Source organism: Schistocerca nitens, chromosome 5 (genome assembly GCF_023898315.1).
Source record: "Schistocerca nitens isolate TAMUIC-IGC-003100 chromosome 5, iqSchNite1.1, whole genome shotgun sequence".
NCBI lineage: Eukaryota > Metazoa > Arthropoda > Insecta > Orthoptera > Acrididae > Schistocerca > Schistocerca nitens.
This window is the reverse complement of record NC_064618.1, coordinates 728,334,050-728,353,268: the sequence shown is the minus strand read 5'-3', so window position 1 is coordinate 728,353,268 and position 19,219 is coordinate 728,334,050. Positions and strand designations below refer to the sequence as shown.

Genomic DNA, 19,219 nt, shown 5'->3' with positions numbered 1-19,219 from the left:
AAGTCCTTTGCTGTCTCTGACAGAATTACAATGTCATTGGCGAACCTCAAAGTTTTTATTTCTTCTCCATGGATTTTAATACCTACTCCAAACTTTTCTTTTGTTTCCTTTACTGCTTGCCCAATATACAGATTGAATAGTATCGGGGAGAGGCTACAACCCTGTCTCACTCCCTTCCCAACCACTGCTTCCCTTTCATGCCCCGCGACTCTTATAACTGCCATCTGCTTTCCGTACAAATTGTAAATAGCCTTTCGCTCCATGTATTTTACCCCTGCCACCTTCAGAATTTGAAAAAAGAGTATTCTAGTCAATGTTGTCAAAAGCTTTCTCTAAGTCTACAAACGCTAGAAACGTAGGTTTGCCTTTTCTTCATCTTTCTTCTAAGATAAGTCGTAGGGTCAGTATTGCCTCACGTGTTCCAACATTTCTACGGAATCCAAACTGATCTTCCCCGAGATCAGCTTCTACCAGTTTTTCCATTCGCCTGTAAAGAATTTGCGTTAGTATTTTGCAGCTGTGACTTATTAAACTGATAGTTTGGTAATTTTCACATCTGTCAACACCTGCTTGCTTTGGGATTGGAATTATTATATTCTTCTTGAACTCTGAGGGAATTTCGCCTGTCTCATACATCTTGCTCACCAGATGGTAGAGTTTTGTCAGCAGTGGCTGTCCCAAGGCTGTCAGTAGTTGTAATGGAATGTTGTCTACTCCAGGGGCCTTGTTTCAACTCAGGTCTTTCAGTGCTCTGTCAAACTCTTCACACAGTATTATATCTCCCATTTCATCTTCATCTACATCCTCTTCCATTTCCATAATATTGTCTTCAAGTACATTGCCCTTGTATAGACCCTCTATATACTCCTTCCACCTTTCTGCATTCCCTTCTTTGCTTAGAACTGGGTTTCCACCTGAGCTCTTGATATTCATACAAGTGGTTCTCTTTTCTCCAAAGGTCTCTTTAATTTTCCTGTTGGCAGTATCAATCTTAACCCAAGTGAGATAAGCCTCTACATCCATACATTTGTCCTCTAGTCATTCCTGCTTAGCGATTTTGCACTTCCTGTCAATCTCATTTTTGAGACGTTTGTATTCCTTTTTGCCTGCTTCATTTACTGCATTTTTGTATTTTCTCCTTTCATCAATCAAATTCATTATCTCTTCTGTTACCCAAGGATTTCTACTAGCCCTCGTCTTTTTACCTGCTTGATCCTCTACTACCTTCACTATTTCATCCCTCAAAGCTACCCATTCTTCTTCTACTGTATTTCTTTCCCCCATTCCTGTCAATTGTTCCCTTATGCTCTCCCTGAAACTCTGTACAACCTCTGGTTCTTCCAGTTTATCCAGGTCCCATCTCCTTAAATTTCCACCATTTTGCAGTTTCTTCAGTTTTAATCTACGGTTCATAACCAATAGATTGTGGTCAGAGTCCACATCTTCCCCTGGAAACTTTTGTATTTTTACGTTTGTTTGAGGAACTGATTTATGTTAATGGGGAGCTTGAAAATGATAAGTCCAATGTCTTTTAAGAAAGTCTTCAAAATCATTTTCAACTCCAGTTTTTCCTGTTTGGCACATGTATACAGAGTCCCAAGTTGCGTTCTTTAACTTGTCAACAAATAATATTATGTGCTCCTCTGTCTGACCTCTTACCCATGCCTCATTAAAGTCATTTGAATAAGTTGGCTGCTTATGATGAAGTGTTAAAAACAATGGAACATGATCTGCAAATAGTTCATTGGCCAGGCTAATCACAAATTCTTCTCTATTTAAGTTAGCAGCAATATTGCCTAGACATGCTTCAGTACCAGTAGGACACCTGTTCATTCATTGTAAGGTTAAAGATCTTAAAATGTTAAAAAAACGTTCTGGAGTCTCATTGCTTTGAATCTCCCATTTCAATATTAAAATCTCCACAGATAACAAGCTTTGTTTTAAACAAAAAAGTCTTATTTCACTAATTCAGATTGTTCAAAAAATACATTTATATCTCCATTTTGGAACCTGGACAGGATATTGTTTATTATAATGTCTTCAGTTGGTCATATAAAACTAAACGCAATAGTTACTTCTGAACAATGTGATGTAATGTTTAACTCGTAAATTTTACCGTTGTTGTTGTTGTGGTCTTCAGTCCTGAGACTGGTTTGATGCAGCTCTCCATGCTACTCTATCCTGTGCAAGCTTCTTCATCTCCCAGTAACTACTGCAACCTACATCCTTCTGAATCTGCTTAGTGTATGCATCTCTTGGTCTCCCCCTATGATTTTTACCCTCCACGCTGCCCTCCAATACTAAATTGGTGATCCCTTGATGCCTCAGAACATGTCCTACCAACCGATCCCTTCTTCTGGTCAAGTTGTGCCACAAACTCCTCTTCTCCCCAATCCTATTCAGTACCTCCTCATTAGTTATGTGATCTACCCATCTAATCTTCAGCATTCTTCTGTTGCACCACATTTCAAAAGCTTCTATTCTCTTCTTGTCCAAACTATTTATCGTCCATGTTTCACTTCCATACATGGCTACACTCCATACAAATACTTTCAGAAAAGACTCCCTGACACTTAAATCTATACTCGATGTTAACAAATTTCTCTTCTTCAGAAACGCTTTCCTTGCCATTGCCAGTCTACATTTTATATCCTCTCTACTTCGACCATCATCAGTTTTTTTGCTCCTTTTAGTCTACATTTTATATCCTCTCTACTTCGACCATCATCAGTTATTTTGCTCCCCAAATAGCAAAACTCCTTTACTACTTTAAGTGTCTCATTTCCCAATCTAATACCCTCAACATCACCCGACTTAATTCGACTACATTCCATTATCCTCGTTTTGCGTTTGTTGATGTTCATCTTATATCCTCCCTTCAAGACACCATCCATTCCGTTCAACTGGTCTTCCAAGTCCTTTGCTGTCTCTGACAGAATCACAATGTCATCGGCGAACCTCAAAGTTTTTATTTCTTCTCCATGGATTTTAATACCTACTCCGAATTTTTCTTTTGTTTCCTTTACTGCTTGCTCAATATACAGATTGAATAACATCGGGGAGAGGCTACAACCCTGTCTTACTCCCTTCCCAACCACTGCTTCCCTTTCATGTCCCTCGACTCTTATAACTGCCATCTGGTTTCTGTACAAATTGTAAATAGCCTTTCGTTCCCTGTATTTTACCCCTGCCACCTTTAGAATTTGAAAGAGAGTATTCCAGTCAACATTGTCAAAAGCTTTCTCTAAGTCTACAAATGCTAGAAACGTAGGTTTGCCTTTTCTTCATCTTTCTTCTAAGATAAGTCGTAAGGTCAGTATTGCCTCACGTGTTCCAGTATTTCTACGGAATCCAAACTGATCTTCCCCGAGGTCCGCTTCTACTAGTTTTTCCATTCGTCTGTAAAGAATTCGTGTTAGTATTTTGCAGCTGTGGCTTATTAAACTGATTGTTTGGTAATTCTCACATCTGTCAACACCTGCTTTCTTTGGGATTGGAATTATTGTATTCTTCTTGAAGTCTGAGGGTATTTCGCCTGTTTCATACATCTTGCTCACCAGATGGTAGAGTTTTGTCAGGACTGGCTCTGCCAAGGCCGTCAGTAGTTCCAATGGAATGTTATCTACTCCGGGGGCCTTGTTTCGACTCAGGTCTTTCAGTGCTCTGTCAAACTCTTCACGCAGTATTGTATCTCCCATTTCATCTTCATCTACATCCTCTTCCATTTCCATAATATTGTCCTCAAGTACATCGCCCTTGTATAGACCCTCTATATACTCCTTCCACCTTTCTGCTTTCCCTTCTTTGCTTACAACTGGGTTTCCACCTGAGCTCTTGATGTTCATACAAGTGGTTCTCTTATCTCCAAAGGTCTCTTTAATTTTCCTGTAGGCAGTATCTATCTTACTCCTAGTGAGATAAGCCTCTAAATCCTTAAGCCTCTAAATCTTCTAGCCATCCCTGCTTAGCCATTTTGCACTTCCTGTCAATCTCATTTTTGAGACGTTTGTATTCCTTTTTGCCTGCTTCATTTACTGCATTTTTATATTTTCTCCTTTCATCAATTAAATTCAATATTTCTTCTGTTACCCAAAGATTTCTACTAGCCCTCATCTTTTTACCTACTTGATCCTCTGCTGCCTTCACTACTTCATCCCTCAAAGCTACCCATTCTTCTTCTACTGTATTTCTTTCCCCCATTCCTGTCAATTGTTCCCTTATGCTCTCCCTGAAACTCTGTACAACCTCTGGTTCTTTCAGTTTCTCCAGGTCCCATCTCCTTAAATTCCCACCTTTTTGCAGTTTCTTCAGTTTTAATCTACAGGTCATAACCAATAGATTGTGGTCAGAGTCCACATCTGCCCCTGGAAATGTCTTACAATTTAAAACCTGGTTCCTAAATCTCTGTCTTACCATTATATAATCTATCTGAAACCTTTTAGTATCTGATACCTTTTAGTATCTCCAGGGTTCTTCCATGTATACAACCTTCTATCATGATTCTTAAACCAAGTGTTAGCTATGATTAAGTTGTGCTCTGTGCAAAATTCTACCAGGCGACTTCCTCTTTCATTTCTTAGCCCCAATCCATATTCACATACTACGTTTCCTTCTCTACCTTTTCCTACACTCGAATTCCAGTCACCCATGACTATTAAATTTTCGTCTCCCTTCACTATCTGAATAATTTCTTTTATTTCATCATACATTTCTTCAATTTCTTCATCATCTGCAGAGCCAGTTGGCATATAAACTTGTACTACTGTAGTAGGTGTGGGCTTTGTATCTATCTTGGCCACAATAATGCGTTCACTAAGCTGTTTGTAGTAGCTTACCCGCGTTCCTATTTTCCTATTCATTATTAAACCTACTCCTGCATTACCCCTATTTGACTTTGTGTTTATAACCCTGTAGTCACCTGACCAGAAGTCTTGTTCCTCCTGCCACCGAACTTCACTAATTCCCACTATATCTAACTTTAACCTATCCATTTCCCTTTTCAAATTTTCTAACCTACCTGCCCGATTAAGGGACCTGACATTCCACGCTCCGATCCGTAGAACGCCAGTTTTCTTTCTCCTGATAACGACATCCTCTTGAGTAGTCCCCGCCCGGAGATCCGAATGGGGGACTATTTTACCTCCGGAATATTTTACCCAAGAGGACGCCATCATCATTTAATCATACAGTAAAGCTGCATGTCGTCGGGAAAAATTACGGCCGTAGTTTCCCCTTGCTTTCAGCCGTTCGCAGTACCAGCACAGCAAGGCCGTTTTGGTTATTGTTACAAGGCCAGATCAGTCAATCATCCAGACTGTTGCCCTTGCAACTACTGAAAAGGCTGCTGCCCCTCTTCAGGAACCACACGTTTGTCTGGCCTCTCAACAGATACCCCTCCGTTGTGGTTGTATCTACGGTACGGCTATCTGTATCGCTGAGGCACGCAAGCCTCCCCACCAACGGCAATGTCCATGGTTCATGGGTGCTTAATGGGTGCTTAATGTAAATTCCAGCACCACAATTTTCTGTGTTTCCTAGACTTTATGTCAGCAACAATGTATTCCTTGAGGAATGAAACTGTGAATTTGATTTTCTGTTAGCCAATGTTCTGATTCACACATCACATCTATATCCTTAATGCTACAAAAATGTTCCAATTCTAATAATTTCTTTCTTATACAGTAGACATTGACTTGCAGCAGAGTAGATATTTTATCACTGGTTTCTTTCTTAAGTGAGTACTCATCTGCATGTGGCATATCTAAATTACACACACTGTAATTGTCTAAGTTTGAACTGCTTTCACTAAAAAAGCATTTTCATCATCACTAGCTTGATCTTGGTAGAGACCGCTACTGGTACTGTTTCATCATGTTTCAAGCTAAATTTTACACACACACACACACACACACACACACACACACACAATGACTAACAAAGGCCTTTCCCACACACACTATGACTAACAAAAGCCTTTCCCAGTCTGTTGAGATGTAAACCATGTGCTGTATGAAATCATCTCCGTAGTGTGCTTACATCAATGTGTGCTGCATTTTTAAAGTCCCTGCATACATTTCGCACAGCCTTATTTGTTTTTCAACTTCCTTATTCACATAGGACCAATCATGATGGTGATCGGGTACAGAAAAAATGATCATATTCATATTTCTGAATTTTTACAGTCTCTATTTAAAGGAAAAGCACATAATCTTTTGCATTGTTCTTTGCTACAGTGTTTGTTCTCACGAGAAAGGCAGAAAAATTGCTATTGTTTAGCCCTGAGACTTTTTCATGATGGACTGCAATTGCTGCCTTGAAATTTGTGCCTGGTTGCTGTTGATCTCATGTTTACATATTCTTTGCAGATCAGAGTCTGCTCCTTGCTCATGGCTATCAGCATAAATGTCAATTTCACATGTACTTGTTGTGGGAATCTCACTGTTGTTTGGTCTATAATCATTACAGGTACCTGCGGTGTTTTGAATCATATATTCCAGAGGTTATTTTTGTCAGTGAGAGGTGACAATATGTGAGGATAATTTCTAATAATCAGTAAATGAAAAGGTCTATTGTTCACAGTCATGTTACATTGATTATTTTTCCAAGCAGAAATACCTTCCTGTCTTGTCTTGTTTTTGCCGTCTTCAATCTTGCCATGCGGTTCCACACTGTTCACAGTTTTTGCACTGTCCATATTAGAAAGTATTTGAAAATGATCCTTGTTTACTATATTTTCATACACTGCACAGCCTTCAGCATTTTCACTTTATGTCTGTTATTTTTATATGACACTTTTATGCACTTTTTTCAGTTATTTAAACTATGTTGCGAAAGATTTGTTGAGTTTTTCTTCAAGAGCAACCCAATTTTTTCTTTCTGAAGTTTTGAGATACCTATTTTTAATTTACCAATAATGGGTTGCAAACTTGAAACATGTTCTTTCATCTGTACACTCTTACACACTTGCTTTTTCACTGCCAAATTCATGATTTTCCATGATGGTACTTTATGAACTTTCACTCTGGCTGCTTGAGATTCCTCATTATGTTTGAGCTCAAAATGTGTTCTAAAATCCTACAACAGATGAATGGCAATAATATTGAATGAATATGGATCACTTCTGCTACCCTTCTTATAGGTGGGAGTGATCTGTCCTCTCTTCCAACAGTTGAGCACAATTTTTGGTTTGTGGGATGGTTAAACAAGGGGCTATAATCAGTCAGAAATTTGGTGTAGAGTTTGACAGGTATTCCATGAGGCCCTCTTCAGTTTAAATGATTTCAGCTGTTTCTCAGCACTGCTGACACTAATATCTATATCGCTCATATTTGCTGTGGTGTGAGATTTAAACTAGGGCTCTACTTCTGTAACTTCTTTTGTAAAGGAATAATTGAAAATGGAGTTCATAATGTCTTCTTCTGGTTTGCTAATCTTAATTTCAATTCCATTGTCATACATGAGTGTTCAGATGCTAACAGTAGGGCCACTGACAGCCTTCACGTATGACCAGAATTTATTTCGATTTTGTGAGGAGTCTTTCAGTAAGATTCTGCTATGGTCACTGTTGAAGGCTTCATGCAGTGCCCTTAGGACAACCAAATGTGTTTCACTTAGCATCTCTTTATGCTTTGTTTTACATCAATTTGCGATATTCACTATTTCTTTACAAGTTTTGTAACAGAGACTGTATACTATGGAAGGTTCCTCCCATCATGAACTATTTTAATAGGTACAGATGTATCTGGTGCTTGGTCAACTATCTCTCTGTACACATTCTTTACTTAGCCACATTCACCTACGTATAATAAGATAGGCACAAACAGTTCTAAGAATTTTTTAAAATTTTTATTTTAGGTATATGACCAGCAAATGCTATTCAGTCGAAGATCTTAAGGATGGTTTACGTTTTTTTGGATTTCGTGGAGAAGCTCTGGCTAGTATCCGAGATGCTTCTGGTGTCCTGTCAATTATCACAAAGCATGCTACAAGCAAACAAGCATATTCCAAAATGTTTGTGCGTGGAGTATCATTAAAAATTTCACCATGTACATTAAAGAATATGGATGCTGGGACAACAGTCATAGTGCAGGATTTTATGTACAATTTACCTGTTAGACAAAAGTGCACACATGATACATTGGATGTTGAGGAAATTAAGCGTCAGATTGAGTGCATTGCTCTGATGCATCCACAGGTAACAACAACAATTTTTATGCTACCTACATAAGTTAGTCATACTTTTATGAATACTGGTGATGCATATTACAGGCTAAGTACCAGCCAGCATTCAGTCTTTTTGTAATTTATGTGTAATACACTGATAAGCCAAAAAATTATGACCACCTGCTTATTATTAGGTTGGACCATAAGTGTGCAGCATTTTTGTTTTGCATGTTGATATTCCAGTTGGTATGGATTCATTTGTCGATTGTTATTTTTATTAGTCATTCACTCTTGCTATTTGAGTTTATATATTGCCATTTGGAGATGGTGAGTGGAGCTGTGGATGCTAGAAAATGGAGTGCCAAGTGGAAACATTGAAACATTTCCGACATATTCTTCTGTTTTAGTTCGGTAGAGGGGTGGCAGCAGCAGAGGCAGCCAGGAAAATTCACATCATATATGGGGATAATGCCATTGGACAGAGCATGCCAAGAAAGTGGTTTACTCATTTCGAGGATGATCATTTTGACATTAATGACTCCCTCATTCAGGAAGACCTACACATTAATCCACAGTGATCCACATTAGTGTACTTAGATCTGCCAACTGGGATGAACTGTGGTCATTCCACCATCATGCAACATATGCATGCAATGGGGATGGTTCAAAAATTTGATGTATAGGTACCACATGCTCTGTCAAAATCACAAAAATCAGCTGGTGGCAATATGTGTGTGTCTGTTTGCCCATCAGTTGGGTTGTGAACAACACCAATTATTCATATCCTGTATTGTTGTTGGTGACAAGAAATGGTGACTTTATATGCTAACATATGGAAAAGAAAGGAATGGTTGAACCCAAACAAAGCAGCAACTCCCCTTACAAAGAGCTGTGTGCATCCATAAGAGGTAATTTTATATTTGTGGTGGAACAGTGATGGTGCAGTGTGGTATGAATTGCTTCTCTGAAGTGTAACCACCACTGCTGATGTTTATTGACAACAACTGAGGTGTCTTACAGATGCAATCCAAGAGCAACAACAAGGAAGACTGTGTGCAATGATGCTACTACACAATAACAGCCACCCACATTCTGCTGGGCTGACAGGAAACAGTGTACAAGTGTTAGGTTGGGAAGCGTTGCACACCCACCTTATTCACCTGAGCTTGCACTCTCAGATTTCCACTTTCTTCACTCTCTATCAAACAACCTTCATGGAACTTCCTTTCCAGGTGAAAATGCACTCCAAACATGGCTTGATGAGTTCTTTGCCTCAAAACCACATGATTTCTACAGTTGTGGAACCAAAAGTTCGCAGACTGTTGTAAATCATGAAGGAGAATATGTTATTGATGACTGAAGTCTCTCTTATTTCCATCTACTGCGTTTATTAAAACTATGGAAAAATGCTATGCACTTATGCACCAACCCAATAGCTTGTTGATTCATGTAAAATGCAATAAAGTAGCAGTTGCATGTGATATGGATTTGACAAGTCCTTGGTAGGTTCTTGAAGGTATGTGTATCCACAGTTCACATGATCCCTATTAAATTGTGGGTTGGTGGTCTGTGTGTGTGGAGCTGGTGTCCAATAGCATCCTAGGTGTATTCCATTGGGTTCAGATCAGGTATATTTGGTGGCCTAGACATCAGTGTGCAATCACTATAATACACTGTAGCATAGTGCTGGGCTTGTGAGGTGGACAGTGATCCTGATGCCATCACTGTTGGGGAAGACATCAAGCTTGACGAGATGCAGGTAGTCCACAAAAATCTTCGCATAGTTCACAGCTATCAAGGTGTATTCAATTGCTACCACACGTCCAGAGCTGGTTTGAGGCACAAGCAACTCAAGCAGCTGCTTGGAGTGACAAGCTGGAGGGAGAGCTACAGGCACACAAGTATAAAATTATTTCTGTGTGACTTAAAAATGTAATACTTTCCTTTGTAAACACTCTATATGTTATCAGTTTTTGTATCTTCTGTCTAACTAAAATCTGTATAAACTGCATGTCACTTTATCTGTGTTTGCAACATTCAGTTGTTACCTGTTGGTTGCCTAAGAAGCTGAAAGCTGGTTCATGGCAAAATAACAGAATATTAGAGAAGTGATTCCAATTTACTATGTTGGTATGTTCTGCCAAGCACTCATAGAAAATTTATTTAGCAAAAAGCTGACTTGAAATACATTTATTCTAATAAGCACACTATTTGATATTGAAATCAATGGTGGTTAATAACTGCACATTTGCAATTATCTCACTAACAGTTTGTTTGTGGGCCCATGTCTCCTGGAATGGTTTTACTTTTGTTATCATGCACTTTCATGTACATCTGGGAAGGTGGAGGTGACTCCACTGCAGGCTGAGACCGCACAGGGGACATAGAACCAGTGAGGGGTATGTCCACTGGCTGGAGGACAACTGGAACTGCTGCTGAGGCTGTGACATCATCAACTCACTGGCTGGTTGTGACACAGGCAGAAATGGAGGCTGGAACACTGACAGATATGCAGCACACAGCAACTTGGTCACTGGCGAAGGCGGTGGTGTGGCCAAAATGGGTGGATGGGTGCCAACCCAGACTCTGAGCTTATTATATTGCGCCGGACCTCCCAGTATCCCATCTGGAAAGTGTAGATGCAGTAGCTGTTCTGACGCGTGATGTTTGCTGGTAACCAGTGAGGGCACTGACCAAAACCATGTGCCCAGATTGCCGTTCCTGGAAAAAAGCGTGGTACAGTGGAACAAGACAGCAGGTGAGAACCCAGGTGGAGGAACTGGAGCAGTGTCCAAGGCTGGCACCCGTGGAGCAGTTCAGCAGTGAAACGTTAGAAAAAAACAGTAACAACTCCTTGGTGGGAAAGTTCTGCAGATACTTTTTCATCTGGGCCTTAAAGGTGTGAACCATGTGCTTGGCCTCCCCATTAGACTGGAAGTAAAAAGGAGAGGAGTGAACATGATGAATGACTGACTGCGCACAGAAATCATGAAATGCCTGGTACAGGAACTGTGGTCTGTTGTCAGAAATTATAGTACCCAGGAGACCTTCCACAGAAAAATTTTTGAAAGAGTCTAAATAGTAACTCTGGTAGTGACTGAGGAACACGGACCACATATGGAAAATGTAAAAACGTGTCAGTGACAGTCAGCTGAAACACATTCAGTAACAGACCCACAAAATTGACGTGGATGCATTCTCAGGGCCGTGTTGCTGGAGACCATGGGGAGAATGAAGCCCCTGCCTGGTAACTAGTGCACTGGGTAGACGTAGAAAACAAAATCTGCAGCTCCAGGTCAATGCTGCACCAGTGCACATGTCTGTGAGCCAAGACTTTGGTGTGGGAAACAGCCTGGAGACCCTCATGCAACATCTGTAAGACCTCTTGATGCAAACTCCTGGGTTGATCACCCTGGGAGATGTGTTGTCCTTGGAGAGGAGGATGATCCACACCTAAGAGTGAGAGATGATGGTGCAAGACAAGATAATTATGAAGTTCATCAGAAGTGTGGCCCAGAGGATGAGAAGACCAACCTTGTTTGACAAAGTGGATGACTGGCTTGGGGAGGCGGTCAGACGCTGTGACCTCAGCAGTCCGGTACTGTAGTCTGATTCATGAATGATGGCAGTTCTCACAGCTTGAGACGTGGACTGGGATTGCATTGTTGTGGGTTCCAAGCAGTGGTTGCACTAAGTGCATACACATGCTCTGCATTTGAAGGAAGCATGTGTACTGCAAATTACGTCTCTTGCTTGCTTGTGGAGAATTTGTCACTTGTCACCATCATCATCTGTGACAAATCACAACAAATGGAAGAAAAATTCACTAAATAGCTCAATATGATCACGTTTCATGCTTGCATTGGCTATGAATTTCAAAGCAAAGCACTGAGAACATTGCTGAATGCTCATTGGTTGTTGGAGAATGCTTGTCATAGATGCGCAGAACAAGCTTGAACATGATGCCATTGCTCATGACTCGAACTATAGTGATCGGAAAGCTGTCTACCACTTGATGGGAGATGACATCCTAATGAAAACACATGAGCTCCTCTCTATCAAACTCAGGGTCCAGAGTGATGGGGAGTCTGGATACGGTGTCCACATTGGCATGGCACCCAGTGGGGTGAAAATGGATGCCATTGTGCTATCTGGAGAGAACAAAGCTCATCACTGCAGTCTGTGGGCTGCATTATTGGGGACCCATGTGGAGAGTGAATGACAAAACTTACAGCTTGTGGTCCATAATGGATTGGAATTTGATGCCATACAAGAACACATGAAATTTGGTGACCATGTACACAATGGTCAGAGTCCTTCTCGACCTGGGAGTAATAGACCTGTGCTGGACTGAGAGTTTTGGATAAAAGCAACAGTGGCTGCTCTAAGCCGTCTGCATTCCAGTGGGCGAGAACTGCCCCCACTCCGTACTGTGAGGTGTCTGTAACTGAAACCATTGGTTTGTTACGATCAAAAGTAGCTAGACACAGTGCCAACCAGAGGCTGTCCTTCAGTGTGGAAAAGGTCTGGGGGATGCTGGAGACCCTACAAAGGAAACATCAATGCAGAGAAGATGGTAGACAGAGCATGCAGTGGTGGATGCCTTGGTAATGAACTTATGATAATAGGCAATTTTTACTGTGAATGCCAACAGTTTGTGCAACCAAAAGGGATGAAGCATGTCCATTACGGCCACGTCCAGTGGTTGGACCTCCTGCTGTGATATGGTGTGGTTCAGATATTCAAGGGAGGGGTTGGAAAAATTAAGACTTCTGCAGCTTGCAACGTAGACCCATGGCCCAAAGTTATTCAAAAATGGCGCAGAGATTGTGCAGGTGGTCACTCATAGTATGTCTGGTAACAAAATCGTCATCCAGGTAGTTCATGGGGACCTTAAAATTGCTGCTAAATTGCAGTGTATCAGAGAGTTTCATTATGATAACAAGGGGTGTGGCCCATTCACTAGAGGAAATGGGAACCATGACCCAGAAGACACAAGCCGGTCCAGCTCCAGCTTGATTTGGGAGTGGAGGGCTGTTGGAATCTGCCGAACATGAAAATATCTAGTATGAGCCAACTGCTCCAAGGTTATGTGGGTTTTATGTCTATGCTGCAACCCTAGGCCACCTCCACAAATACCCTGAAATATCCTGAGATTCCTATTAATATGGGACACCAGCAGTCATGGAATCCATGACTGAAAGGCCAAATGTTTGAAAGGCATCAGACCTAAAAAGATTTGCTGAACTAGTTTTGTGAGTGATGATAAAGGTAATAGGGCAAGTTACTGATCTATAGGTAACATCAGCTGTGAACTGACCAAGCAAGGGGATTTGCTGTTTCCGGTAACCTCATAGGTACCTCTTAACGGTGACAGCAGAGGAGAGCTAAGGTCTGACTGTGTTTGGCCATTAAGCAGGGATTCTTCCATGCTGGTGTTCAACTGCAGGTGCAACTGTCACAAGACAACTAAAACCTTGATAAAAAGCTTGATGGATGCCCGTTCGAGACACTTCCTGAATGTCTGTATCCATAATGTCTGATATTGCGCTCCGTGCCATTGAGTGGCAGACTAGCACAACGTGGCCTTTTTTCTGACACTTACAACAGATGGCTCAGTGCTGAGGACACTCTGATCTACCATGCTGGGTGTAACAAGATGCACATAATGGCAACAAGGAGTGGCAGCTGGAATGCTGTTTACATGCAGTGTGGAACCTGCCAGATTGGCCAGCTTGCACCATTGCTGTTTTGTCCTCCCCGGACACAAAGATCACACAGCTGTGTTACCCTGCACTGCCACGACATCGCACCATGCTTCCAGTTGCTGACCAATGGCGTGTGAGACCTCATACAACTCATACAACTGAGCAATAGACAATACCTCATCGAGGGAAAGGTTTTCTAATTGTAGGGCCCATTGCTGGACTTCCTTATCCATGGTGGAGTGCATTATAACATCATGAACTGTCATCCACATATGACTCTTTTGACTTGGACATGACAAAATGGCACTTCAGACTATGGTCATGGAGAGTCGTGGCCCAGGCATGATAAGACTTATAGAGCTGTTTCTTCCATTAGTAGAATTCAAACCTAGTCACAACATGCATGCATGCATCAGCAATAATAGGAAGACAACAATGAGCATAAATTGTCAGAAGACAACAAAGAAGATTTCTGTAATGGAGCCAGTTGCTGCAACACCTGATACAAGGCAGGAGAAATCCATGACAGAAATGGTGCACGGCATACCTCTGCATATGTCATGTAGAAGGCATCAAAATGTTGCTGTAGATGATGTTCGTAAGCATCTCAGTCTTTTACCGTATTGTCAAACAGAGAAGAAACATAGCTGGAGATGAAGGAGGGGGGAGGGGAGGCGCAATGCTGTCACAACCTGTCACATGACCATAAGAAGTTCTGTTTGTTGTTGCACCAACGAAAAAAAAATAAAATAAAAAAAGAATGCCTCAACCCAATGCGAAAAGCAACCGCTTAACGAAACACATGAGAAATGACCCTACTAGTCGTCAGAGTTTTCTGACTTCCAGAACACACAGACAGTAACAAACACAACACTTTATTACATCAAGAATACTTGTACATGAACGTGGCTGCCCTCCTATTCTGAGTCAAGTAGGCTGAATCTCAACATATGACTCAGAGTGAGACTGGCTGAGTCCAACTGTACAATCCTTAGGCCAGCTGATAGAATTCACTACAGAAAGTCTCTGCGCATCTGAGAGTGGAGACCTCTACAGGTGCTAGCGTCTTGCTACTTCCATGGCATGCCATATGGCTGCATCCCAGATTGTGGGTGTGGAGTCTTACATGGGTCATTGCAAAGAGTAATATGATCTTTAAAAAATGATGAATACAGTATAGTCTCAAGTGTTTGACTGGTGGCTATCCAGATCTTCGTACTGTACAGCCATCATAAAAATGCAGTTTTGTGGATGCATTGCTAGCAGGCACGTGCGTCTGTACTCATAAATACCACGAGCAAATCTGCTACGTAAAGAAAAGGGAAAATTTCCTCCCATACCATGTGCATCGTGTCACATTTGATCTATTTCACTTAAACATTATAAAATTTATCTTGAAAATGTGTACTATTACTCACTGATTTTATTTTTTGGCAATCAGTTTTAAAACATACACTGGAGTTCATAAAAGTACTGGCCCATATTAAAAGATTAGAAAATATGAATTTGAGTGGGTTCTGTTGAATAAAAATGCATAGAAGATTTCGCAGGTTCATTTTTTGTGCATATTGGCCAAAATTGATGGTATGGTTTCTTTCTGACATATCACCGACACATGTTGTCCTCATTGTCTAAAGTCTCGTATTTCCCTTCAGATCTTTGTTAGTGCTGACATTTCCAGTAAATGTTTCCTTTCACATTTTTGACAATCCTGATCTGATATGTCAGTAAAATGCATCATAACTGTTAACGAAAGCCTGTTTCTGAGAAATGAACTTGCAGGATAATCTTCATGGGTGTCTATGAAGTCTTGAATGCTTTTCTATGAGTAAAATGTGTTTGTATATTGTTTTTATTGCAAACATTTTACTTCTGAAACTATCTCACTTGCAGGTATGTCAGGGCTTTTGAACTGGAAAAAAATGTTAAAATATCTGGTGCAACATGAAAATGCCTCAAACCATATAAAATCTATCATGACAAGAATTACACTTGCGTTTACCTCTAGGCAAAACACTTTATGAAGAAAATCAGAGGTACTTTCAGGCTAAGCCAGAATACTGGTAGGAGGTATTAAAAAGGTTGTTTTGCACAACAGTTCCTGGGAACACAGAGGTTGGCATTTCAAGAAACAACAGACATTTTCTTTAAAGAAAATAATGGGAATGTCTTGGAACTAATAGAGCTCATTACCCTTTGTTGTGTTGAAAGAGCATTTACGAAGAGTAACTTCTCTTGAAACTTATGTTCACTATCTCAGTAAAGTAATGAATTCATCACTCCATTTCCAATACAGATTCAATACCACATTTCAGATGAACTTGAAAGTAGGTGACATGTTACTCAATTATTTTAGCCATTACTCCCAATGTGAGTAACACAGAACAAATGTCAACAGTTCTTTGTTTTGGTCATAGAGAGTGTGGTGAAGAAATGACTATCAAAGAAAATTTATTTAGCTATATTCCAGTTACAGATACTAGTGATCACTTTATAACTGATTTTTTCTTAGACAAATGGATAAGATGGCAGGTGCCTTTGAAAAATATGTAATGGCAAGAATATGATAATGATTTGAATATTAAAGGGATAAATATAAGAGTTCGAAAAAAGCATTAATGACCTTAATTCTTGAGCAGTTTTTTTCATTGTGGGGCTCACTCATTAAACCTTGTCATGAATGATTCAGCTCAATCATGTCCTCTTGGTGTCAACATTTTCAGTACAGGTCAAGAAGTTTTCAGTTTCTTTTCTGCATCTAACTATTGATGAGATAGTTTGAAGAAACATGTATCTACTCTGGGTGTAAACTCTTCCAGAGGCATCCTTTGGGGAAGTTGAATAGATGCTCAGGAGTCTCATAGATATTACATTGAATGAGTGTAGGATGCTGTTTATAACTGATGTGATTTGAACGGGGAGACAAAATCAACAGCATGCCCACCCCACTAATGCCTGCACTGAGATGGGGTTTATTGTGCAGTTTCACTCTCTGTGATTCTAGTAAGATCAATAAGTACCCTTAAAGAGTAGTAGGAGGCCCCTTAAAAGTTCCTAATTAGACAAAATTTCTTCAGGACTCAATAACCCTAATGTTCTGTGTCTTTTGGTCTCCAACACTTTGCATTGGAAGATTAGATGTGGCACAGTTTCATCACCCTCACCACACAGCTTAGACTTAGAGGCTTCTGTCTATAAACCCATCATGTGTAGGTATTTTTTCAAGTGCCCATGGCCTTTCATTAGTCCTTCCATGAGGTAAATCTGCCTCCTGATCAATCACAAGATTACAGAACTTCTCTTAGAACCTGGCTTTGGCATCATTAAATTCCCATATTTTGTTTTTGGATCATAGTCCTACATTCTAATTCTACTTGCCACCTTCTGATCCAGCTTCGTAGTCCTGATTTAACTATTACCTCAGTGACAGTTAGGACAGTTTCCAGTCCAATAAATGGAGTTGTCATGCCTGTTCTGGCCATCCTATCAATTTGATTATTACCACTGATTCCCAGGTGATCAGGGAACACGGAAAGTTTACCTTGTTGCTTTCCTCTAGTCTCCCAAGAGCTTTCTTGCAATCTGCAATGATCTTTGATTCTGTTGCAGGGACAGATTTCAGAGCTGCTTGGCTGTCTGAATATATGCAGATGCTGCAGTCTTTGTAGTTCCTATGCAAATTTTCAACCGTGCACACTATGATAGCAGATAATTCTGCATGGAATACAGTGGCCAACTTCCATTGAGATATTGCTATCTCTAGTGTTGGTTGTACATCGTAAACCCTGGCCCCAGCACCTTTGTCCGTTTTCAGTCTGTCAATAAACCAGACTATGTCTCGCACACGGTGCTGTGGTTCATCCTTCCAATGCTTCTACTTCCACTTGCTGCACTCAAAGATTTATAGAAGCAGCTGGAAGTTATTGTATAGTCAGTCAGCATTTTCCCAACTGTTCCTGTATTTAACACATTCCCTGTGTTGATATCAGCTTCTGGATGTCCAAAAGGTATCTGGTTATTTCCAGTTTTCAGCCTGTATGCTGGTGGTGGTGCCTCCATTGTAATCAGGTATAATGGAGGCATTTCCAGCATGGTCTCCACCTCAGCAGTGGGTGTGCTGCTAATTTTACTTGTTATGGCTAAGCAGGCCAGTCTCTGCACCTTGCCAAGTTCCTTAGCAGCCACCTTGTATTCACTTTATTCAACTCTACTGTAGCCTCATACATTATCGTAGGTATTATTACAGTGGAGTGTGTCCAGTATATTCTCTTGGGATTTAGACCCCAGTTTTATCAACAGGCTCTTCTAGTGCTCATAAGGGCACCTTGACAGATGTATTCCTTATGTAAGAGGTCCATAATAGTTCTGCATCCAGGGTGAACCATCAATACTTTACTACACCCTCTATAGGTAGAATTTCACCAAGAAGCCAAAGATTCCATTACAGATATGATTCCTTGTAAATAGTACAGATTTGTTGAGACTGATCCTTAGATCATGTTTCCTGCACCAGTTTTCTACAATGTTAAATGTACATTGTGCCATTGTTCTTACAGTACTAGAAAATTTGCCATGTGTTACTATGAATAAGTCATCCTTGTATCCTTGGCAAAAGTAACCTCTAGTATTTAGCTCTTCAATGAGTTCATTCATCACTAGGTTCCACAGTAGTGGGAACAAAACCCCTCCTTGTGTACACCCTCTGCTGGTATTGACATATTCTTTCATTCATAATGTTGGCCAATATCTTTAGCTAGTGTTGAAAGACGTTTTACACACAACAGTTGATAAAGATGTACCTTAGATCAAGACTTCCTCCAGAACAACTGTATGGATTGTCAACTTCAGCCTTTGAAAGCGATACCTTAAAGTCAAAGAATTCAGATTCTACTTTGAAAGATTTTGATAATTTAAAGGCTAGAAAAATTTCAGTGTAATGTTTCTGTCCAAGAAGTTTTGTCACAATATATACTGAACAACTGTAGCCACTGTGACTTTATTAATAAGATGTATCTCATATCACACAAAACTATGTTTTCCTTTTTAACAATATTAGGGAAAGTAAAGATTGCTACTCTTTGTGAAGATGATCCGTTGAGTTGCAGACAGGCACAATGAAAACACTGTTACACATTATAGCTTTTGGTCATAGCCTCCATCAGCAAAGAAAACACGTGGGGATGGGGGGGGGGGGGGGGGGGGGTGGAAGTGGGTGGGATAGCAGGGTACAGGTGGGGAGGAGAAGGTAGAGTGCTGTCTGAGACTCCCAGGTGCAGTGTCGGGAGGTGAGGTGTGAGGGGAGGGGAATGACTGGGGAGCGGCAAAGGAAAGGAGGACGCAAGAGGGAT

The 19,219-nt window shown here is 40.6% G+C and overlaps 1 protein-coding gene across 2 annotated transcripts in view; it reads left to right on the top strand.

The window, feature by feature from the left end:
- The window catches only part of LOC126259962 (DNA mismatch repair protein Mlh3-like), a 169,167-nt gene that overhangs the window by 58,963 nt on the left and 90,985 nt on the right, over positions 1 to 19,219 (top strand). The window contains exon 4 of one of the 2 annotated variants that reach the window (XM_049957073.1): positions 7,855 to 8,194. The exons of the other annotated variant lie outside the window; for it this stretch is intronic. Coding sequence (XP_049813030.1) covers positions 7,855 to 8,194 — 340 coding nt within the window. The remainder of the gene's footprint in view (positions 1 to 7,854; positions 8,195 to 19,219) is intronic. 2 annotated transcript variants of the gene reach the window in all.